This window comes from Rutidosis leptorrhynchoides, chromosome 9 (genome assembly GCF_046630445.1).
Source record: "Rutidosis leptorrhynchoides isolate AG116_Rl617_1_P2 chromosome 9, CSIRO_AGI_Rlap_v1, whole genome shotgun sequence".
Classification (NCBI taxonomy): Eukaryota; Viridiplantae; Streptophyta; class Magnoliopsida; order Asterales; family Asteraceae; genus Rutidosis; species Rutidosis leptorrhynchoides.
Window position 1 is genome coordinate 124,227,223 of NC_092341.1, and position 24,879 is coordinate 124,252,101.

Consider the following 24,879-nt stretch of genomic DNA (forward strand, 5'->3'; position numbering starts at 1 on the left):
TCTATCTAATCTATAAGCATATCAAGAACATATTTTCTTGATAATTCTACCTTTTCTTTTGAATTCTGGTAATTTAACCAATCAAGATCGTGCCATTACAATTTCCTTCTTAGAACATTAGCCATGTTCATTCGAAACTCCATACCCACAAATTCTGTACCATTAATTGATGTGCTTAATGGATATAAGAGAAAACAGAGCAAAAAGCTTCGAAGTTTAAATGGGGGTATAAATCACAGTACATTGGAGAGAATATTAACTTTGGATATCAATGATTACAGAAGGATAGAAGCAGAGACATCGAAATATAAAGGGAGATATAAAACTCAACAGCAACTCAGAAATTACAAACCGTGGATATTAATACGAATAACAATACAAAGACACGGTATAATTAAGAATAGTATCACCCCAAGGTAATAGTAGAAGTAAACAGATTTTTCTGGTGGAAGATGGAAAAGAAGGATGACAGAAATAATAATTAGAAAATATCAAGGATTAGAACGGGATTAAGCATTGTCACAATCTTTTGGATGTATAAACTAAGAAAGAAAGTATAGGAATGGTGAGAATAATGGAATGGAAGAGTGTAATTTATAATGAAAATATCAGACAGTGTAATCGAGGCAGATCACCGTATTTAATTATAGAGATCTTAATTTCCTTACTCGCCGAAGAATCAAATCTTTTAGATTACTAAGATTTTACCTAAATCCCTTGAATTCCGGAATTCAACAAAGACAACGTCAAAAGTGAAGACGCACCTTATTTTCTAAATTCAACCATGACTACGTCAAAAGTTATGACAAAAACTTATTTTCCTCATTCCACTATTTTTGATAACTTCACTCGTACTCTTCGAATAATCGAATGATTTTATCTTTATTACTCAATGGTAATAAAACTCTATCTATCAGCTCATATGAGTCATGAAAACATTTTTATGGTTAGCCACGACGACCTCACACAAATTTCGGGACGAAATTTATTTAACGGGTAGGTACTGTGACGACCCGGAAATTTCTGACCAAATTTAAACTTAATCTTTATATGTTTACGACACGATAAGCAAAGTCTGTAATGTTAAAGTCTCAAAAACTTCGAACTATGTCCATGTATACATTTGACCTTTGAACTGTTCATTTACCCTGTGACTGTCCCCGACGATTCACGAACAACTGTATTATAAATAAATATGAATATTTAATTAAATATTCGAACATGTTATATGAATATTACATAATTAATAATAGGTAATGATAATATAATAAATGTAAATGCAAGTTTAAATATAAATATAAATATTATTATTATTACTTTCATAAATATTAATAATAATATATGTATTATGATTATTATTAATCCAATATAATAAATAGATATAAAGTTTGATATATTTAAATGGTTATCATTAATACTACTAGTATTATTGTTATCTTTATTAATATCATTAATATAATTACTATTAGTATTAGTATTAGAATCAGTATTAGGAATATTATTGTATATATAGATATGAGGTGTGATAAATAAATTGTTATAATATAATTATTACTAATGTTATTATTACTAATAATATGACTAATAAAAAAAAATATTAGTAACATTATAATTAATATTAATATTAGCAATATTATTGTAGATATTATTATCATCTATAATATTAATAGTATTATAAAGTGTTATTATTATTATTAATTATAACATTGGGAGTATTACTATAAGATGGATCATAATTTATAAACACATATATATACATATGAATATATAAATACTGGTACATATATACAAGCATATCAAATCAGATATATATATATATATATATATATATATATATATATATATATATATATATATATATATATATATATATATATATATATATATATATATGTATGTATATACGCAAAGAGTTATACAACTACAAAATATATACAACAATATTTGGTTAGATTAGTTAATACAGATTAAGATATATACCAGATAATAGATATATAACAGTTAAATAAATAAACACAGTTTTATGGTAAACAGATATATATTATACGCATAGGATCCTGGTTATCTATCATTATCAGCTAAATTCTTCTTACGTCCTCTGTATACTCGTGATTATATGTTGACTACATTATTGTTATAACCTTCGACATCAGCAAATCATAATGGGAGAAGAAAATATTTTTTTTAAAAGGGAAACCGTCTGTCCCTGCCTTCAACACTTTTTAACCATAATTTGATTTCAAACGAGATTTCAAAATCTAAAAATGCTGTTATGATAGGAATCCTTTACTTAATCTTTCTTCCAAATCTCAACTTCCAATTCCTTAAAACGAGTTCTAATTGTTGAGGTCAAAGTTTGGTTTCAAAAAGTCAACACATGTGTTCATCATAAAATTTGAGTCTATGATGTTGTTTCCGGTTAAATTGAGGTTGGAGAAAGTTTATAAGGATAATTTGGGACCTTTTTCATGTTGTAAGTTTAATCTAAAACGTTGTAAAATTTGATTTTTGCATTTGAGTTTGTAACATCCCGCCTTTTTCCATTTACTTTTCCGTTTAACTATTTAAGTTCCGTTATATGTTTATAACACATCTCGTTAATACGCGTTTGAATTATCTCGTTTAAGTAATTCCCGTACCCGTTTCCTAAGTTGAGGGACTAAAGTTGCCAAATGGAGAAAGAGATGACTAGGTCAACTAGTCAACTCTTTCCCCTCCATTCATTTCATCACCTCCCAAATAATACTTCACCCTTTTTCTCTCAAAACCCTCAAACCTTCAATCATCATCCAAATTCGTTCAAGAAGGATTCGATCAAAACAAATTGCATATTTGAACTCCTCGTGATCTCCTCTTCGTTTCCATACCGATTTCATCAATTTTGGGTAACTTTCTAAAATCACTAATTCTTGTGTTCTTGAGATTTTTAAGTTATAAGGTTGTTAATTAGTGTCTATGGCTCGAGTCTAGTTTGTTTATGTGATTTGTATGCTCGTTTTTGATATTTTGATGTAACTAGTTCATATTGAAAGAATGCTTGCTTAATCTTGAGTTTTAGGTGTTCATATGTTGTTGAATGATGAAAGTTCATGTTTTAATTGTGTTCCTAACATCACTAGCTTCAAATTGGTATGTAGGTTGACATGGATTAGTTTCATATGCAAGATTGTTAAATTTGTGATTTTGGATTAGGGTTTGATGAGCTTTACATGAACTTTTGATGCGTCAAATGCTATGAGATATTGTTGTTAAGTGTTTTGTTGCAATGTGTGTTTGATTACCTTCGAAACGGCATAACATACATGTAAATTGGTTGCCCGAATCATAAAATGCGTTTTTGGAACTTAAACTTTGATTATGAATGTTTAATTACGGTTTTTGGTTGTTGTAAGTGGAAGTTTGATTGATGAAATGTACTTAGTTGTATTCCTCGTCAAAATACCTTTCCAACGATATATAATAGGCATTATAAGTGTTTGCGGGTCAAGAGTTGGGTTGGAAAAGGTTTTGGCTCGTGCATACTTGGGAAAAACAGAAACAGACCTGCACAGAGGGTGGCGCGGCGCGCCCCTACCCCGCGCGGCGCGCCAAATGGCCTGGCCAGAATTCTGTCCAACTTGGTCAATTTTTGAATAATGTTTGGCATGCTACGCACCTCCGATTTACATGTAACTTGGCCAACATGCTCATATATGATTTCTAAGATTAGAAAAATAGTTCGGAACCCGACCCGAACGTGTTGACTTTCGTTGACTTTGACCGACCAAAGTTTGACTTTTTGTCAAACTTAACCAAATGATTATACAACCTTCCTAACTTATTTATATACTTGTATCTTGCATGAAACTTGGCAATTTGATTTCACATGCTAAATAATCGAGTCGTAACGAGCCATAGGACTAATTGAACATCTTTGACCTATCGTGTTTACCGTTATTGATACAACCTATTGTTTAGGTCAAGACTAGCATTGTTCTTGCACACGTTTACTTGTTGAAGTACTTTACTACTCGTGCACTCAAGGTGAGATCATAGTCCCACTTTTACTCTTTTTGAGCTTACATTTGGGATGAGAAAACATAAACATTTCTTTACTAAGTGAACACAAGTACAGGAAAAACAAACATTCTACATACGAGTTTAGAACAAAATCCTCAATTCGATTATCATTAGTTACACTTGCCGGGTGTAAGCGAGAACTTATGTTGTATGGATCCATATGGGTTTGACAAACCCTCATTCAAACGGTTCGCTACCGTTTACGAATGAAATATATTTTCGAGAAACAGTGTATGTTCTAGCACTAAGTGATGGGGTTCAATGGAAGGAAATGTTAAGCATTGATAATTGGGTGCTCGTGAAACAAACTTTTGGAATGTATTACTATTATTTCATTGATGCAAATCTTGTGGTTCACTTGTACTTACTTACTTAAACCTATGATTTCACCAACGTTTTCGTTGACAGATTTCTATGTTTTTCTCAGGTCCTTGAACGATACATGATACATGCTTCCGCTCATTATTTGATACTTGCATTGGATGTCGAGTATATGTGCATTTCATGGAGCGTCTTTTGACTTTACTTTAAACCGTGTCGCCTAGATTTCATTCGTATTATAACGTTGTAACTTAACTATTGGATGAACAATTCTTGTAAACTTTGGGAACAATCTTTATTTAGAAATGAAGGCGACATATTTTGGTCAAACTTTGTCTTAAAGACTTATGACCACGTAACGGGACCTAAGTAGACGGCGCCGTCAAACATGATTTGGTCGGGTCGCTACAGATGGTATCAGAGCGTTGGTTGTAGGGATTTAGAGTTCATTAGTGTCAACCCCGAGTCATAGGGTACATTGGTGAGTCTAGACTACAACCGACATATAGACTTGAAGTAGGAATTACTTGACTACTTGTGCATTTATACTCGAACGTTTCTACTCATATCTACTCTTAGTTCATCTTAATCTCACGTTGTTTAATTTGATTGACACGCCACCTTGACTATATGAAATGATGTCGAATGCACATATGAATTAGGGTAATATAATTTCCGGGATTATATTACGGTGACTCGTATGAACGTTCCGACATTATGACATAAAGAATTTAAGGCGAGTCGAGGAAAAAAAAAAAAAAAAAAAAAAAAAAAAAAAAAAAAAAACTTCTCTTTATCTTTATTCTATATCACGGTTAGTATTATTGAGAATACTAATCAATGATATTCTTGTGTCTTGAAGGAACAATGGCTCCTCGTCGTGTACGCCGCAATGAAACTCCCGAACAAGCTCTCGAACGGATGATAGCTACCGCCGTAGATGCGGCCATGGCCGGTCACTCATCCAACAACAATAATAATAACAACCACAACAACAACAACAACAACAACAACAACAACAATGGAGCCGTAAACTCAAACGAGGGATGCTCCTATAAAGCTTTCATGGGGTGCAAACCTCACACTTTTGATGGAACCGGGGGACCGGTCGTGCTCACCCGATGGTTTGAGCAAACGGAAGCCGTCTTTAGCATAAGCGGTTGTCGGGACCAAGACAAGGTCAAATACTCCACCCACACGTTCTCCGGTGTTGCTCTCACTTGGTGGAACACCTATGTTCAATCGGTGGGTATCGATGAAGCTCATGCCCTCTCTTGGGCCGATTTGAAGGAAAAGATGATTGTCGAATACTTTCCGCGCGAAGAAACCCGAAAGCTCGAGGAAGAACTAAGAGCTTTGAAAGCGGTCGGAAACGACCTTAAAGCTTATAATCAACGCTTCGCCGAACTATCCTTGATGTGTCCTAATCTTGTTAACCCCGAATCTCAAAGGATTGAGCTCTACATGCTCGGTCTTCCAAAAAGCATCAAACAAGGGGTGATGTCATCCAAACCCACTACTCATCAAGCCGCTATGAACATGGCTCGCCAACTAATCGAAACGGTTGACGAAATCGTAGTTCTGGCACCTAAAGCCGAGGATAAATCGAGCGGCAACAAAAGAAAGTGGGAACCCTCCCAATCAAGCAACAACAACTTTGCTAAGAAGCCTTACACCTCCGACGGCAAGAAAGGTTATGCCGGGAACCTACCTCTTTGCAACAAATGCAACAAACATCACTTTGGCGAATGTAGTAAGATAATTTGCCACCGGTGCCAAGGAGTTGGTCATAAGGCCAACGATTGTAAAAGTGCCACTCCCGTCGCTCGAAAGTGGCCCAATGCACCAAAGACGGGCACTTGTTACGAATGTGGCCAAACGGGTCATTATAGAAATGCATGCCCGAAAAGGAAAGATAACACCAATACGCGCGGCCGAGCTTTCAACATCAACACCGAGGAAGCCCGGGATGACACTGAACTAGTCACGGGTACGTTTCTTCTCAACAATTCTTATGTCTCTTGCTTATTCGATTCGGGTGCCGATAAATGCTTTGTATCCAAGACTTTGACTCATTCTTTTAGCACTCCACCTCTTCCATTAGATACCACTTATACCATTGAAGTAGCTAACGGAAAACTATTAAGTGCCGACACATATTACCGGGGGTGTACGTTAAACATTTTGGGTAAGGAATTTGAAATTGACTTGATACCCATGGAACTAGGAAGCTTTGATGTAATAATCGGTATGAATTGGTTAGTCAAAACGAAATCTCACATTCTTTGTGATCTTAACGCAATCCGAATTCCTATCGAGAATGGTGAACCTTTGATTGTTTATGGCGATAAGAGTTGCACCAGACTCCACCTCGTTTCGTGCCTTAAAGTTAGAAAACTACTCCGTAAGGGTTGTTTTGCGATCCTTGCCCACGTTAAGAAAGTCGAGTCCGATGAGAAGCACATCGATGATGTGCCAATTGTTAGTGACTATTCCGATGTATTTCCCGATGAATTGCCGGGTCTTCCGCCTCATCGACCGGTTGAATTCCAAATCGATCTTATTCCGGGAGCCGCACCCGTAGCGCGTGCACCATATAGACTCGCTCCATCTGAAATGCAAGAATTGCAAAGTCAAATCCAAGAACTACTTGATCGTGGTTTTATCCAACCTAGCCATTCACCTTGGGGCGCTCCGATTTTGTTTGTTAAAAAGAAAGACGGATCCCTACGAATGTGCATTGATTATCGCGAACTAAATAAATTGACGGTTAAGAACCGATATCCTCTGCCTCGCATCGATGACCTCTTTGATCAACTACAAGGGTCTTGTGTATATTCGAAAATCGATCTCCGCTCGGGTTATCATCAATTGAGGGTTAAGGGGGAAGATGTCTCCAAAACCGATTTCCGGACTCGTTATGGTAGTTATGAATTCCTTGTCATGCCATTTGGTCTCACTAACGCACCGGCGGTGTTCATGGATCTTATGAACCGCGTGTGCAAACCGTATCTCGATAAATTCGTTATTGTGTTCATTGATGATATATTGATCTATTCCAAAAATGAAGAAGAGCACGAACAACATCTCCGACTTGTGCTTGAACTCTTGAGACAAGAACGACTTTATGCCAAATTCTCCAAGTGTGAATTTTGGTTAAAGGAAGTTCAATTTCTTGGTCATGTTGTAAGTGACCAAGGTATTAAGGTCGATCCAACGAAAATCGAAGCCATTAGTAAATGGGAGACTCCTACTACTCCTACTCACATTCGTCAATTTTTGGGTCTCGCCGGGTACTATCGTAGATTCATCGAAAATTTCTCTTTGGTTGCACGTCCTCTGACTGCATTGACTCACAAGGGAAAGAAATTCATTTGGGCGACCGAACATGAATCCGCATTCCAAATCTTGAAAACGAAGCTAACCACCGCTCCTATCTTGTCACTTCCCGAAGGCAATGATGACTTTGTTGTATATTGCGATGCCTCAAAACATGGTTTTGGGTGTGTATTGATGCAACGAACGAAAGTCATTGCTTATGCTTCTCGACAACTCAAAATTCATGAACGAAACTATACGACGCATGATCTCGAACTCGGAGCCGTTGTCTTTGCACTTAAAATGTGGAGACACTATCTTTATGGAACCAAGAGTACTATCTTTACCGACCACAAAAGCCTCCAACACATTTTCGATCAAAAGCAACTAAACATGAGACAACGAAGGTGGATTGAAACCTTAAACGATTACGATTGCGAGCTTCGTTACCATCCCGGGAAGGCAAATGTAGTAGCCGATGCTTTAAGTCGAAAAGAAAGAGCGGTGCCTCTTCGTGTCCGAGCCTTAAACATCACCATCCACACAAACCTTAATAGCCAAATTCGAGTAGCCCAAGATGAGGCTCTCAAGGATGAAAACCTTTCACACGAGCTCTTGAACATTCTCGTCTCTCGATTCGAAATTAGGGAGACCGGACTCCGATATTACGCCGGAAGGATTTGGGTGCCTAGTTATGGGGACCTACGAAGCCTTATTTTAGATGAAGCCCATAAGTCACGATACTCGATTCACCCCGGTGCCAATAAGATGTACCACGACCTTAAACAACTATATTGGTGGCCGAACATCAAAAGGGACGTAGCTACTTATGTTTCCAAGTGTTTGACATGTTCCAAAGTCAAAGCCGAACACCAAAGACCGTCCGGACTACTTCAACAACCCGAGATCCCGCAATGGAAGTGGGAAAGGATAACGATGGATTTTATCACCAAGCTACCAAAAACGACGGGCGGTTATGATACCATTTGGGTTATTGTTGACCGTCTCACCAAATCCGCACACTTCCTTGCCATGAAAGAAACGGACAAAATGGAGAAACTTGCACAACTTTACATTAAGGAGATCGTGGCCCGACACGGTGTACCTTTATCGATTATCTCCGACCGAGATGGCCGTTTCGTTTCTAGATTTTGGCGTACATTGCAAGAAGCGTTGGGAACGCGTTTAGACATGAGCACCGCATATCATCCTCAAACCGATGGACAAAGCGAACGTACAATTCAAACCTTAGAGGACATGTTACGAGCTTGCGTGGTTGATTTCGGAAAAGCTTGGGACAAGCACTTACCTCTCGCCGAGTTCTCTTACAACAATAGTTATCACGCGAGTATTAAAGCCGCACCTTTTGAAGCGCTATATGGCCGCAAATGTCGTTCACCTCTTTGTTGGGCCGAGGTGGGCGACGTGCAAATCACCGGACCCGAACTCATTCACGAAACCACCGAGAAAATCATTCAAATCCGAGATAGGCTTAGGACGGCCCGAAGTCGTCAAAAGAGCTATACCGACAAACGACGCAACGATCTTGAATTTCAAGTCGGTGACCGAGTAATGTTAAAAGTCGCACCTTGGAAGGGTGTAATCCGTTTTGGGAAACGCGGGAAGCTAAATCCGCGGTATATTGGTCCTTTCGAAATCTTGGAGCGTATTGGAACCGTTGCTTATCGTTTAAATCTTCCGCCTCAATTGAACTCCGTTCATCCTACCTTCCATGTATCTAACTTGAAAAAGTGCCTTGCCGAACCCGATATCGTCATCCCTCTTGAGGAGCTTACCATTGATGACAAACTTCATTTTTTGGAGGAACCGGTTGAAATTGTGGACACCTCCGTCAAGACATTGAAACAAAGCCGAATCCCGATTGTTAAAGTCCGTTGGAACGCCAAAAGGGGACCCGAGTTTACTTGGGAAAGACAAGATCAAATGCAAAGGAAGTATCCTCATCTATTCGTGAATTCGGAAACGCAAGATCTCGAGGAAGAAACAACGACTACTACGCCTACTTAAATTTCGGGACGAAATTTCTTTTAAGGTGTAGGTAATGTAACATCCCGCCTTTTTCCATTTACTTTTCCGTTTAACTATTTAAGTTCCGTTATATGTTTATAACACATCTCGTTAATACGCGTTTGAATTATCTCGTTTAAGTAATTCCCGTACCCGTTTCCTAAGTTGAGGGACTAAAGTTGCCAAATGGAGAAAGAGATGACTAGGTCAACTAGTCAACTCTTTCCCCTCCATTCATTTCATCACCTCCCAAATAATACTTCACCCTTTTTCTCTCAAAACCCTCAAACCTTCAATCATCATCCAAATTCGTTCAAGAAGGATTCGATCAAAACAAATTGCATATTTGAACTCCTCGTGATCTCCTCTTCGTTTCCATACCGATTTCATCAATTTTGGGTAACTTTCTAAAATCACTAATTCTTGTGTTCTTGAGATTTTTAAGTTATAAGGTTGTTAATTAGTGTCTATGGCTCGAGTCTAGTTTGTTTATGTGATTTGTATGCTCGTTTTTGATATTTTGATGTAACTAGTTCATATTGAAAGAATGCTTGCTTAATCTTGAGTTTTAGGTGTTCATATGTTGTTGAATGATGAAAGTTCATGTTTTAATTGTGTTCCTAACATCACTAGCTTCAAATTGGTATGTAGGTTGACATGGATTAGTTTCATATGCAAGATTGTTAAATTTGTGATTTTGGATTAGGGTTTGATGAGCTTTACATGAACTTTTGATGCGTCAAATGCTATGAGATATTGTTGTTAAGTGTTTTGTTGCAATGTGTGTTTGATTACCTTCGAAACGGCATAACATACATGTAAATTGGTTGCCCGAATCATAAAATGCGTTTTTAGAACTTAAACTTTGATTATGAATGTTTAATTACGGTTTTTGGTTGTTGTAAGTGGAAGTTTGATTGATGAAATGTACTTAGTTGTATTCCTCGTCAAAATACCTTTCCAACGATATATAATAGGCATTATAAGTGTTTGCGGGTCAAGAGTTGGGTTGGAAAAGGTTTTGGCTCGTGCATACTTGGGAAAAACAGAAACAGACCTGCACAGAGGGTGGCGCGGCGCGCCCCTACCCCGCGCGGCGCGCCAAATGGCCTGGCCAGAATTCTGTCCAACTTGGTCAATTTTTGAATAATGTTTGGCATGCTACGCACCTCCGATTTACATGTAACTTGGCCAACATGCTCATATATGATTTCTAAGATTAGAAAAATAGTTCGGAACCCGACCCGAACGTGTTGACTTTCGTTGACTTTGACCGACCAAAGTTTGACTTTTTGTCAAACTTAACCAAATGATTATACAACCTTCCTAACTTATTTATATACTTGTATCTTGCATGAAACTTGGCAATTTGATTTCACATGCTAAATAATCGAGTCGTAACGAGCCATAGGACTAATTGAACATCTTTGACCTATCGTGTTTACCGTTATTGATACAACCTATTGTTTAGGTCAAGACTAGCATTGTTCTTGCACACGTTTACTTGTTGAAGTACTTTACTACTCGTGCACTCAAGGTGAGATCATAGTCCCACTTTTACTCTTTTTGAGCTTACATTTGGGATGAGAAAACATAAACATTTCTTTACTAAGTGAACACAAGTACAGGAAAAACAAACATTCTACATACGAGTTTAGAACAAAATCCTCAATTCGATTATCATTAGTTACACTTGCCGGGTGTAAGCGAGAACTTATGTTGTATGGATCCATATGGGTTTGACAAACCCTCATTCAAACGGTTCGCTACCGTTTACGAATGAAATATATTTTCGAGAAACAGTGTATGTTCTAGCACTAAGTGATGGGGTTCAATGGAAGGAAATGTTAAGCATTGATAATTGGGTGCTCGTGAAACAAACTTTTGGAATGTATTACTATTATTTCATTGATGCAAATCTTGTGGTTCACTTGTACTTACTTACTTAAACCTATGATTTCACCAACGTTTTCGTTGACAGATTTCTATGTTTTTCTCAGGTCCTTGAACGATACATGATACATGCTTCCGCTCATTATTTGATACTTGCATTGGATGTCGAGTATATGTGCATTTCATGGAGCGTCTTTTGACTTTACTTTAAACCGTGTCGCCTAGATTTCATTCGTATTATAACGTTGTAACTTAACTATTGGATGAACAATTCTTGTAAACTTTGGGAACAATCTTTATTTAGAAATGAAGGCGACATATTTTGGTCAAACTTTGTCTTAAAGACTTATGACCACGTAACGGGACCTAAGTAGACGGCGCCGTCAAACATGATTTGGTCGGGTCGCTACAGAGTTCATGCGTGTTCATCCTGCATGAACAGGTTATTTTTTTTTATATTGTAATTGCTGTTTTATTTAATTCAAACAAGCTGTATGGGTCGTTTATATTTTAATTAAGGAACCTGAATCGTTTATTTAATTAGTTGTCGTTAATATTGTTATTCCTGATCGAATTGGTTGCTGAGGAAGAAGAAGATAAATATGGGAATACATAATACGGTTTATATAAATTTGAGGAGAGATATAATCAGAAAAACAGAGATGGCTGAGTGGTTATGGGGTGTTTAGTGTAACCGAGTGGTCGCGAGTTCGAGTCCCGGCTCAGGCAGATTAATCTTTTTAAGCCTTTAAAAGGTAGATTTCATATTTATTATTATTATTATTATTATTATTATTATTATTATTATTATTATTATTATTATTATTATTATTATTATTATTATTATTATTATTATTATTATTATTATTATTATTATTATTATTATTATTATTATTCTTGTTATTATTATTATTATTATTATTATTATTATTATTATTATTATTATTATTATTATTATTATTATTATTATTACTATGATTATTATTATTATTGTTATTGGTATTATTAGTGTTATAACTATTATTATTATTATTATTATTATTATTATTATTATTATTACTAATACAAGTATTAAGTATCATTTAATATTATTATTATTATTATTAAGTATTAAGTATTATTATCTTTATTATCATTTTTACTAATAGTATCATTATTATTATTTTAACAACTATAATATTATTAAAAGAAACATTTTTAGTAAGAATATCATTATTATTATTATTATTATTATCATAAGTAGTTGTATTATTATCATTATAAGCAAATACAACGTTTATTATTATTATTGATATTATGTTACCAAGTAAACATTTTTGTATATAAAAATATACTCTTAGTTATATTACATGTAAGTATGTATTAATCATATTAACATTTTTATATAAAAATTCATATATAATCAATTAAGTATTTTAATATAATACTAACCAAATATATTAATAAAACAATATAAATATTAGTAATTTTAAATGTATATACACAAATTAAATATATATAATATATAAAATAAGTTATACTAATTGAAATTGTTCAATTACGATTATATGCATTAATATATATATAAATGATATAGGTTCGTGAATCCGAGGCCAACCATGCATTGTTCAATATAGTCATATGTATTTTTACTACAAAATACAATATGGTGAGTTTCATTTGCCTTTTTACCCTTTATATTTTTGGGCTGAGAATACATGCGGAATTTTTATAAATGTTTTACGAAATAGACACAAGTAATCGAAACTACATTATATGGTTGAATGATCGAAGCCGAATATGCCCCTTTTTGCTTGGTAACCTAAGAATTAGGGAACATCACTAATTTTGAGAATTAGTGCACGCCTAATTGACGCGAATCCTAAAGATAGATCTATTGGGCCTAACGAACCCCATCCAAAGTACCAGATGCTTTAGTACTTCGATGTTGTTTTTATCATGTCCGAAGGATTTTCCGGAATGATAGAGGATATTCTTATATGCATATTGTTAATGTCGGTTACCAGGTGTTCAATCCATATGAATGATTATTTTTGTCTCTATGCATGAGACGTATATTTATGAAAAATGAAAATCTTGTGGTCTATTAAAATGATGAAAATGATTATTTATGTTAAACTAATGAACTCACCAACCTTTTGGTTGACACTTTAAAGCATGTTTATTCTCAGGTACGAAAGAAATCTTCCGCTGTGCATTTGCTCATTTTAGGGATATTACTTGGAGTCATTAATGGCATATTTCAAAAGACGTTGCATTCGAGTCGTTGAGTTCATCAAGAATATTATTAAGTCGTTTATAGTTTAGATATATTATGAGATAGCATGCATGCCTGTCAACTTTCAATGTAAAGGAAGTTTGTCTTTTAAAAACGAATGCAATGTTTGTAAAATGTATCATATAGAGGTCAAATACCTCGCGATGTAATCAACTGTTGTGAATCGTTTATAATCGGTATGGACTTCGTCCAGATGGATTAGGACGGGTCCTTTCATTTGAGCTCTATTGATGTCACTACTACAAAAACGGAATTAAAAATCGATTTTAAGGCTTTAGAAACTGATTCCAAAACCCATTTCAAAACCGGTTTCTAAATTGGGAAGTCTTTAAACACAAAACTGAAATGGAATTAAAAATGTTCAGATAATATATTATCGAACATAAAATAGTTTGGTTGATTCTTACTAGGGGTTCAAATACTCGACTCGTTAAAAGCTCGATTCGAGCTGTCTAAACGAGCTAGAACCCGAGTTTGAATTTATTTTGAAGCTTGTTTAGTAAACGAGCTTGAACTCGAGCTTCATATTTCAAGCTCGAACAAGCTCGAGAGCCTAGCCGAGCTCGAACCTTGATGGTTTACACCCCACTTCTTATACAATCTGATTATATGATTCTCTCAGTAAAAGTTGAGGATTTTGGATTTTGGATTTTTATGTTCAGTTCTGGACTTCTAGCGCTGACTGCTGAGTATCGTATCAGACCCAAACCCAAATAACCACCTAAGCATCACACATTCACACGGATTCCACGTCTCCACCCCTTTGAGCTTTTTGTACACAACCTAAATACACAAAAACCATTTCACTCTCCGTACGTCAAAATTCATCAACTATCCCAAATCGGCAAATTCCTAATTCTGTTACTGTATTAATTAAATAATTTTATTAATTTGTTATACTTAATCAAAATCCAATTTCATTATGAGAACTCGAAATGCAGACAACCCTAAATCAACTCCTCCGGTCAAAAAAACCCCACCGGCACGGAAATCATCGTCCAAAAAACCACCACCTGCCGCCGCACAACCACCACCTGATGCCACCGTTACCCCTAAACGTAGAGGAAAGGCCGTTGCCACCACCACCACTCCAGAAACACCAGGTAAAACCTCTATATCCGAGTTTCTGTTAAAAGCTAGCTTTTATACTTTTAATTAGGGTTAATTGTTTTACTATGTATCCAACTTAACTCACTATTTTGTATGCATTAAACTGATTAATTATTGCTATTGTCTGTATCCAATTAGGTAACCAGCTTGTTTTGGTGACGGTTTACAAGTTATATGATTTGACATACAATAACATAGATTGAAATTTTGATAGTACAATAGGATCGTTGAAATTGGATACATATCGAGTACATTTTGATAGATTAATCCCTATAAGTATTAGTTAATAGGTTTAAAGTTGTTTTGACGGTGTTATACATGCAATTGTAGATTTAAAATTAGAGGAAAATGATGATGTAGTGAAAGTAACACCACCTGCAACTAAATCTGGAAGTAAAAGGACTGTTAAGAAAGTCGTTAAAAGAACTGTAATAAGGAAAAAACCGAAAGCTGCACCGACTGCTTCAGTTAAACTAGAAGAAGAAGATGATGAAGAAGAAGAAGATGATACTAATAATGAAGAAGAAAAAGAAAAGTCTGATGATGTTGGTGTGTCGATTAAAGACGAGGATGATGATGTTGTTTGTGGTGAAGATAGTATCAAAGATGTGGAAGGAGAAAAAGATGATGTTCAACCGCATGTTGAAATTGTTGCAGGTAATGAGGTTGTGAAAACCGATGAGAAAGAAGATATAGATAAAGTGGAGGAATGTTTGAATGTCGAGGAACCGAGTTTGGAAAAGGAGGGAGTGGATGAGAAAGAAAGTAAGGAGATAGATAACGATGAACCGTTTGAGGATGAGGAACCTGAAGAAGATGTTGAAAAAGATGAACACGATGTTGAAAAGGTTGTCGAGGATCAAGAAATTGTAGTTCAAACGGAGATTGAAAAATTCGAGGTGGAGAATGAAGAACCGGTTGATATGTATAAAGATAACGATGAGGAATTTAAAGAAGAAGATCCACAAGAACGAGTGTGTTTAAGTGATGGCGAAAAAAATAAGGATGATGAAGATGAGTTTGTTGACGATAAAGGGTTGGATGAGGAACATGCAGAAATTGCTGCTGCTGCTGAGGATCGAAGAAGAAGGAAAGAATTTGAGATATTCGTTGGTGGATTGGATCGAGATGCAACAGAAGAAGACGTTAAGAAAGTTTTTAAAAATGCGGGAGAGGTTGTTGAAGTTCGAATGCATATCGAGCTACCGAGTAATAAAAATAAAGGATACGCGTTTGTTAGATTTGCTAACAAGGAACAAGTTGCTCGTGCTTTAGCAGAAATGAGAAATCCTGTTGTAAGTTATTGTCTTTCTGTTTGTTATTTATTGCTTATGGGCAATTGGGTTGAGTTGAGTTGGGTTTGGGTCGAACCCAAATGGGTCAGATTTTTTTAGTAGGTAAACGGGTCGGACCCAATCGGGTCGGATTGGGTCGAGACCCAGTTGTTCCCTAAATTTTTAAAATGAGATAAAAGTCTTACGATGAGCATAACTTATGGGTTGACTTTGACTTTTTTTTTTTAAATTGCTAATTAGAAGTTGTTGGCAGATACGTGGCAAACGATGTGGAACTGCACCAAGTGAGGATAACGACACGTTGTTTTTGGGAAATATTTGCAATACGTGGACAAAAGAAGCGGTAAGTTTTTTTTTTTTGTTTTTTTTTAGTTTTTTATTTCTTTGATTATTACACATTCATGTTCAGCTCATTTGAATAGTTAACACGGTGCAGATAAGACAAAAACTAAAGGAATATGGGATTGAAGGTCTTGAAAGGATCACACTTGTTGCTGATACACAACACGAAGGGTTGAGTCGTGGTTTTGCGTTTCTTGAGTTTTCGGGTCACCCGGATGCTATGCTTGCTTACAAAAGGCTTCAAAAACCTGATGTTATATTCGGCCATCCTGATAGGACCGCGAAAGTAGCGTTTGCTGAACCTTTGCGTGAGCCGGACCCTGAGGTTTTGGCTCAGGTCAAATCTGTTTTTGTTGATGGGCTGCCACCTCATTGGGATGAAGAAATTGTTAGGGAGCATTTAAAATGCTATGGTCATATTCAGCGGGTTACGCTGGCACGAAACATGTCGAATGCTAAAAGGAAGGATTTTGGGTTTATTGATTTCACTACTCATGAAGATGCTCTTGCATGCATTGATGGAATAAATAAAAGAGAATTAGGCAATGAGAAGGTAAGGTTTCATATTAGTTCTAGATTGATTTATGTATGTATTTATTTTTCTATGTAACTTTTGGGATGGGAAGAATTGGAGATTTTGTTGAAGACGATGTTACGTTAGTATTCTACAACTATGTTTATTGGAGTTAAGCTGATTATTATATTGGTTATTATAGATGAAAGTGAGAGCAAGGCTATCAAATCCTCTACCAAAAACGCAAGCTGTAAAAGGTGGATTAGCAGGAGGATTTCGAATTGGTCAAGGAAGTGGGGCCACCTTTCCAAGAGCTGGTATGCATATACATATAAAGATAAAGAAACAAATATAATAATTATAATTACATTTTTAAAAAAAATATTGTTTGTTTGTGTTACAGGGAGGGGTTTTGGAAGAGGTGCACATCCTGCCAATCGTATGAACTTTCCACGAGGCAGGGGTTTTTATCAGCATGGACCTGGTCAAACCAGTAGATCGGGTTTTGCAGAGGATTACCCGCCTGCTGGTCCTCATCCCCCTTTCAGAGGGAGACATAATTTCGGTAACCCTTTTTTGAATACACACACACTCACACACACTCACACACAAGGTTGCAAAATTCGCTATTTGGGGATTAACCGGTCGGGACTTTGGAAGGAGTAATCAGCAATTCGGGGATTAATCGAATGTACTTTTCATATATTTAAATTATATATTTCAAATTATATGTGTAAATATAGAAGAAAACCGTAAATATAAACATAAAGTTTAACATAATTGTCTAAAATCGTTTATTTTGTTCAAAAGTCTAAACCTCTTGTGTAAATTCATTTTAAAATGTTAACAAATTTTGACTTTGACTCACTTTTATCAAGAAATCCGATTTTGACCCATTAATCGACGTCGACTGATTAATTAAACGGCCTTTAGAAAAACGAAACGGATTGTTCTTACAAAGGAATAATCGGAGATTAGTCGGGGATTAATCGGGTTTTTTACAATACTGCTTATATATAATATATATATGTATATATATACACCAAGGTTGGAGAACTCGGATCTCAGTTAGATCTCGTTTGGACATTTTTGGGGAGATCTCGTCATCTCGGAAAAAGCTCGGGGAGATCTCGGACTTTGACTTATGTTGGCTTTTTTATTTTTTAGTATAAATTTATGTATCTATAAATAAATATATGTATATTTATATACATTTTTACGAGATTTACAAGAAAATCTGAGAAATGAGTGAGGAAATTCGAGAAATTACGATATTTTACGAGACAATCCGAGAAATGAGCAAAAAAATTAGAGAAATCGTGGCTTTGTCCAAGTTTGACCCCGTTGACCGGGAAATCTCGGGAGATGGACATCTCGTCTCGGTTGCTTTCTTAAAACGAGAACTCGGGGAGAAATAAGGAGATTTACAACACTGATACACAAGCATATATATATATATATATATTTATATATACATATATATACATATATATACATATATATACATATATATATATATACATATATACATATACATACACACACACATAGGGTCATCATCAATAGGGAAGCACTTTTTTGGGGGAAGTGGGGAGAAGTAATTTTTATTTTTTGAATTTGTTTTTTCAAACATTAAGATCACATGAAAATATGAACATTCAAAAAAGACACTTTGTGAAGAATGTTATTATTTTGGCGAGAAAACACTCGAAGAAATAAATGATAACAACTAATGTTTTAATTAGAGTTTTTATTCATCGTTTTTATTTTCATCTTATGTGAAGTTTTTTTTTCTTCCAAAATTTAGCCCGATTTAGAGTTTAGGGTTTAGGGTTTTGAGTACCCAAAACCCCAAACCCTAAACCGTTCGTGTTAAAAATTCAATCTAAACCCTAATTTATAAACCGTAATTTCTAAACCCTAATTTCTAAACCCTAATTTTTAATCCCTTAAAAAACAAACTTTAATTAAAACATTACATATGATGCATGTTATCATTTATATATATCTTCGAGCGTTTTCACGCCAAAATAATAACATTTATCACAAAGTTTCCTTTTTAAATGTTCATTTGATCTTAATGTTTGAAAAAAAAATTTCAACAAAAAAAAAAAAAGAAAAAAAATCACTTCCCCCAAAAAAGTGCATCCCTCTTGATTAAAACACTACACACACACACACACACACACACACATATATATATATATATACATATATAAATATAAATATATATGTATATACACATGTATGTATGTATCTGTACACACGTATGCTTACGTATGTGTATCTATTCACACGTATGTCAGTATGTGTATGTATGTATATATTTATATTTTTTATTTGCTTTCATTCTCCAAGTTACATATTTGTTTATGCAGGAGGGAGGTGGGATAATTTCCGGGGTCCACATCAGCCATCTAGTCAAGGCAGTATGCCACCTAGATACGATGTTGATAGGCCGAGACATGGTGCTAATATGAATCGTGATCATATGCCAATGAGAGGGCAACCTTTTTATCCTGAAGAGCAGTTCAACAGACCTTATAGTGGGAGGCGCTATGAAGACCCGTACACTTATGATGATCCTTCACGTGGAGTAAAACGTCCATATTATGCAGTAAAGTTCACTACTTATTTCTTTTTACTTTTTCTTAGAAAAAGAAAATCATGTTCTAATACCATATGACTTTCTTTTTGGCTTTAGGACCAGGATCCTGGCTATAGTGAGTCTAGCAGAGCCCGACCTCGTTTGGATTACTCTGACCCATCGATTTCAGTTTCTGGAAATCGTTATCGAGGTTCTAACCTTAGTCTAAAATGCTCATCTGTAGTCTGATTTTTGTGGTATATTTTTAATCTTTCTATCTCCTACTTTACTAACTCAGTGAACTTTTTATGATATTTAGGAAGTGGAAGTGGTGGACCTTCACGTGATTATTACAACTATGATGTGATTGTTCTTTTTCTTTTTCATGTTTGTGAATCTTTTAAACGTTATATATTGCCATTTTAACATCCAATATCTTTTTACTTGCAGTATTCATCTTACTACAGGGGTGACCGGCCTTATGGTGGCGAGGGCCCTTATGGCGGTGAGCAGCCATATGGCGGTGAGCGACCGTATGGCGGTGAGCGACCGTATGGCGGTGAGCGGCCTTATGGCGGTGAGCGGCCTTATGGCGGTGGTCATGGTTATGGTGTTGATCGTCCTTATGGCGGTGGCCGATCTTATGGTGGTAGATACCACTACTAGACTACATATGTACTGGTAAAATGAGTATATTACATATGTTACCTTTCTCCAATATCTTTAGTTTAGTATTCTTGATGCCATTTTTTGTATTGAATTGTGTTCAGGTATCAACTTAACAGCTGGATATGATTTGCTTATTGGAACCGTTGCAGCTGCCCTGCAGGAAAGCCGTTAATCCTTTAAATCTTTCTCTTTAGACTTTCCTTTCCTTTTATTTATTGGTTTGTTTTAGTGGACACATGATATGTTGGGCTAAGTTTTAGATTGTCCCGTTTAGTCGGAGACCGATATGTAAGTAAATCTTATGGAAGGAGTTTAGTCTAAGATGGTAAGTTCAACGTAAGGACTGAATTTGGTTGGATCTATCTAAAATATAAGGCATCTCCAATTTATGAACATTGTTGTGGATTTTCGTGTTTTTAAGTGAATCTTGAAATCGGAGGTTTTTCAGATATTGATCCAAGGGGATAGAATTGATGTAGTTTCTAAGCCTTTTAGACATCCCTTTTGGTTATTCTTGTGGAGACGTTGTGGATTTTATTACTTATTATTTTGTATTTCGTCTGGAGTTTTAATCAGGTTGAAGGAAAATATAATAAGATAGTAAGATATATATTTAAAACTCTGATGGATCAGGATATAATATTTTGGAAGTAACTTTTGAGGGTTCTTCTGTGGATCTTGGATATGGACATGAAAATCATCTGCTATTTGTTGCAGCATATTATGCATCTTGATGATATAAGTTATGTGCTTTCTATAATGAAATTCACTGGTTGACGCAGAACTTTAAACTCCCTTTCTATATGCGCTTTATGTGAAGGTTGTTGGGCAAGATCTTTAAACTTTGGGTTTCCATTTAATGTTTCATTTCTTAAGGTTTCTAAGCAATTTGATTAATGGTTTAAGGTTTGATTTGTGGTAGTGTGAGCATTATCTCAACAAATTTGTTGAATTGTACATAAAATATATAAGTAAAGAGCCCGTTACTTCATTTAATCAGTTCAGTTAACTTGAGAGATAAAAATCAGAACTAGGATTGGGAGATTGGAGACTACAAATGAAGAGCAACATGTTTATTTTTGAACCAAATATTTAAGAGGTGTCTATGAGATTTTTAGGCGTACAAATCTTAATTTTTCTAAAAGAGTATCTATTTAAATATTGTGTATACAAGAGGTTTTAGGTTTGTTTCAGTGTGTTGGTTTTGTAGTCATATTGGTGAAAGTTTTAGTTTTGGCTTCAAAATTTTCTGATTCAGAATAAAACAGATATGATGGTTGCATCTTTACAAGCCACTTCCTGCATTTTGTTGTCCTAGGTTTTACTTCTAGTCTAAGTAATTTGAAGTAGCATGATATCATTGATATTTTATTTACATAAAATTTGGTATATGGCTGAAATATAGCTCTTTAGTTAATTTGGTACATATTGTTAAGATAGGGTCGCTAAAGATTCACATCGTATTGGGGTTCATGTTATCTTAGAATTTGCTTGTTTGATACCTGCTTCATGTAAACGGTTAAATGGATTAGATTGTCTTTGACTGGGAAGGAGAGTATTTTTACTCAGATGTACGCAACAACATGTACGTTTCATCCCATGACCGTTTTTGACCCTTTTCCCAGCCCTCTTAAAGGTATGATGTTGGTGAGACCTTATATATCCTATGGTTAGATATGTTGTTCTACCTTTTACTTGTGGTAGTTTTTGTCTAGCTGAATCACTAGAAATTTAGTTTTTTTTTTACATGTAAAAGTTAATTTGTGTTGTTTCATCTGCCATCATGAAAACTTCTTCCTTTAAACTTCTCATTCCTTTTACGGTCCTGCTTTGCAGCTAAGCTATAGGTGCATACATGTATTACTTTTTCACAATACGTATGCATGGATCATTGGGCAGCACTTACTTATCTACATAATCTGCATAAAAAAACGTTTTGTGATCCGATTTGGTAATTATTTCATTTCAGTTTGTGTTACATATTGCAATTTCTGAAGTCCGGGATGTTGTTTAAATGCTATAAACAAAAAGTAAAATGTAGTCCTTGTTTCATTTAGTTTGATCTGAGTTTGCTTTTAACCGTTTTAGTACAATGTTATAGGATCTTTTGGGTAATTTGAATTATGGTTTGACACTTTTTCTGCACCACATAAAAATTGACTGCCAGCAAAAATATACAAATAACCTGAGAGGAGGTAGATTTTTTACAACCTTGGACACATTTAATTACCAATTTTATTTTATAATCTTTAGACTATCCAAACGTTTTATTTAGTTCAGAAAATATGTGTATACAATAGATGTTTGCTGTTGAAAAATTAAATAATGGCTATTTACAATCTTTTTCTAAGGGCCAGTTGCACTGCCCACATCTCTCGTGACGTGTGGATGGAAGAAAGCTCAATCCATGTTTGTATTTAAAATAAAGCATTACATTTTCTAAATTTCTACCGTTTAACTTTATCAGTATAATAATCCGTTATATGTATCTTTTCATATATTGAAAGGGAATATGGTTTGAAAATACATTAAACTTTTACTAAATACCTATTGTATGCAATATGCATGCAACTTTAAGGATGCATTCTCCAGTTTTTTTTATAATAGAAAGGAAAGGAAACTGACAGATTAAAAAATAACAGTGATTCTCGAGTTTTTATTTTAAGTGAAAAGGAGAAGAGAGTAGAGGATTAGAAAGGATAATACATTTATATTTCATTAACAACACTCTCCGCCCATATTTGGACGGATTAGGGAGGATAGTAAAACACTATCATCCCCTTTCTTTTCCACTACTTTCCGTTGAAAAATAAACTCAAGAATACTGCGTAAGATCTTATTGTATGCATTCAACTTTTTAAGTTGTACTATTGTATTTACTTAACCTGTTATAATATGTAAATTTCCAGGTCACATGTCAAATAAAATTATGTCATTGGTCCCTCATGTTTGTCAGATATTGTATGCTAGTCATTTATGTATTTTTGATGCTGTTGATCCCTCGTCTTCTTAAAGTCATCAAAATTAACAAAACCATCACCATCAAAACCATCTATAACTTAGAGATTTATTTTAGCAGAAAACAAAAAAGGAAGTATGGGTGTACAAAGAGATTTTAGGAGTCATGTATGTATATGTATTTCCATTCAAGCATTGATAGAACTTTAAAGCTACACATCCCTAAATTAGATTAGAACCTTAGATATTCAAACCGAAATCAAAACCCCGAATTTCGAAAAAAACAAGAAAAGGATGCAATTTCCGACTAACAAATTCCTGCTAACCGTAAAATTATATCACGACCAGCAGCGAAAATAGGTGCAACATCAATCACAGCGAAAACTTGTTACCAGATTCTTGATAAATAACACTTTTCTTTTATACTTTCCCCTTTTTAATTTTATAGGCCAACCCAGTTGCCGAGTTATCTTCTTCCCTTTTCACCATGACTCATAAGGAGAGTTATCAATCTACTGCTGCAACCTTGGTTCTTTTGTCAGGACATGTGGTTCATGGCCTAAAAATGCAGGAGGCCCAAGAGGCTATTGTTGCCAATGACATTCCTAATTCCACCAGGTTGAAAAAGCTGGAGATTGACTTACAAGATGTTAACTTGAAGTTAAAAATTGCAGTAGATGTTACAAAGAAAAAGGATGAGACAATGCGGTTGGTGGAGAGTAAGTGTGTTACAGAGAGAGTTGAAAAGGAGAAAGTGATTGAAGAGAAAGAAGCCTTGTTGAAGGAGAATGAAGAATTGAAGAAGACGTTGGAAATATAGAAGCGTGTTACTGAAGAGAACACTGTTGCTGCTGCTACCTCTAAAAAGGATTTCATTGATTTGAAGGTTGGCCTTCCTGCCCTTGTGTAGAGAATATTAAGTTCTAATCTTGTTGGCCGTACCTTCGATAGATATCTTGTTGCTTCGACTGAGAAAGACATATCTGATGTTGTTGAGGGAATTGTGAATACTCTTCCAGACAAGCCTGACCCATTACCAATTGCAATTTCCAAACACATCAAACCTGATGCTGAGGCTAAGCTACAGGCAATAATTGAGGAAGTATCTACCCTGAAGATTGTTGCATTAGAGGAAGTGTGTGGCAGAGAAGATGTTTCTGTTAAGGACATCCTGGAAGTTCCCATTTGAAAACATTTGATAACTTGTCTTGTAATAACAATTTATGATTTGACTGTATGTTTACTTTATGCATATTTTGATTCCTTTCTCATGAATATGCCATGCTTCTTTATGCTTAACATGTGCTTGATACTATATATGTGTCTAACTATTGTTAATAATAGAAGCTTGGATACCATATGCCATATGATATAAAAGATTTTTGCCTTAAATTGATTTTGACATGGCATATGTACCAAATCTGTATCCGTTGTCCGTTCTCCGACAAAAGTCATTTCATCAATTGCCGATGTTATAATGATGAATTTATCAACTCAATAATTTTTG

General features: G+C 35.2%; 1 protein-coding gene across 1 annotated transcript; it reads left to right on the forward strand.

Moving 5' to 3' along the window:
• The first annotated feature begins 14,660 nt into the window (after positions 1-14,660).
• On the forward strand, positions 14,661-20,968 carry LOC139867700 (uncharacterized). Its single transcript, XM_071856064.1, has 11 exons — positions 14,661-15,000; positions 15,338-16,302; positions 16,556-16,645; positions 16,739-17,197; positions 17,361-17,475; positions 17,562-17,723; positions 19,537-19,775; positions 19,863-19,956; positions 20,065-20,108; positions 20,196-20,426; positions 20,516-20,968. Exons 1-10 carry the CDS (start codon positions 14,820-14,822, stop codon positions 20,409-20,411), a joined length of 2,565 nt encoding a protein of 854 aa, XP_071712165.1. The 5' UTR covers positions 14,661-14,819; the 3' UTR covers positions 20,412-20,426; positions 20,516-20,968.
• Positions 20,969-24,879: the final 3,911 nt, after the last annotated feature.

What these genes read in the sequence shown, in the direction of transcription:
- LOC139867700 (XM_071856064.1), top strand. Translation starts at nt 14,820, where the DNA reads ATGAGAACTCGAAATGCAGACAACCCTAAATCAACTCCTCCGGTCAAA. An exon ending in GGCCACCTTTCCAAGAGCTG is followed by an intron (nt 17,476 to 17,561) that starts GTATGCATATAC and finishes TTTGTGTTACAG; the next exon opens with GGAGGGGTTTTGGAAGAGGT. An exon ending in TAAAACGTCCATATTATGCA is followed by an intron (nt 19,776 to 19,862) that starts GTAAAGTTCACT and finishes TTTTGGCTTTAG; the next exon opens with GACCAGGATCCTGGCTATAG.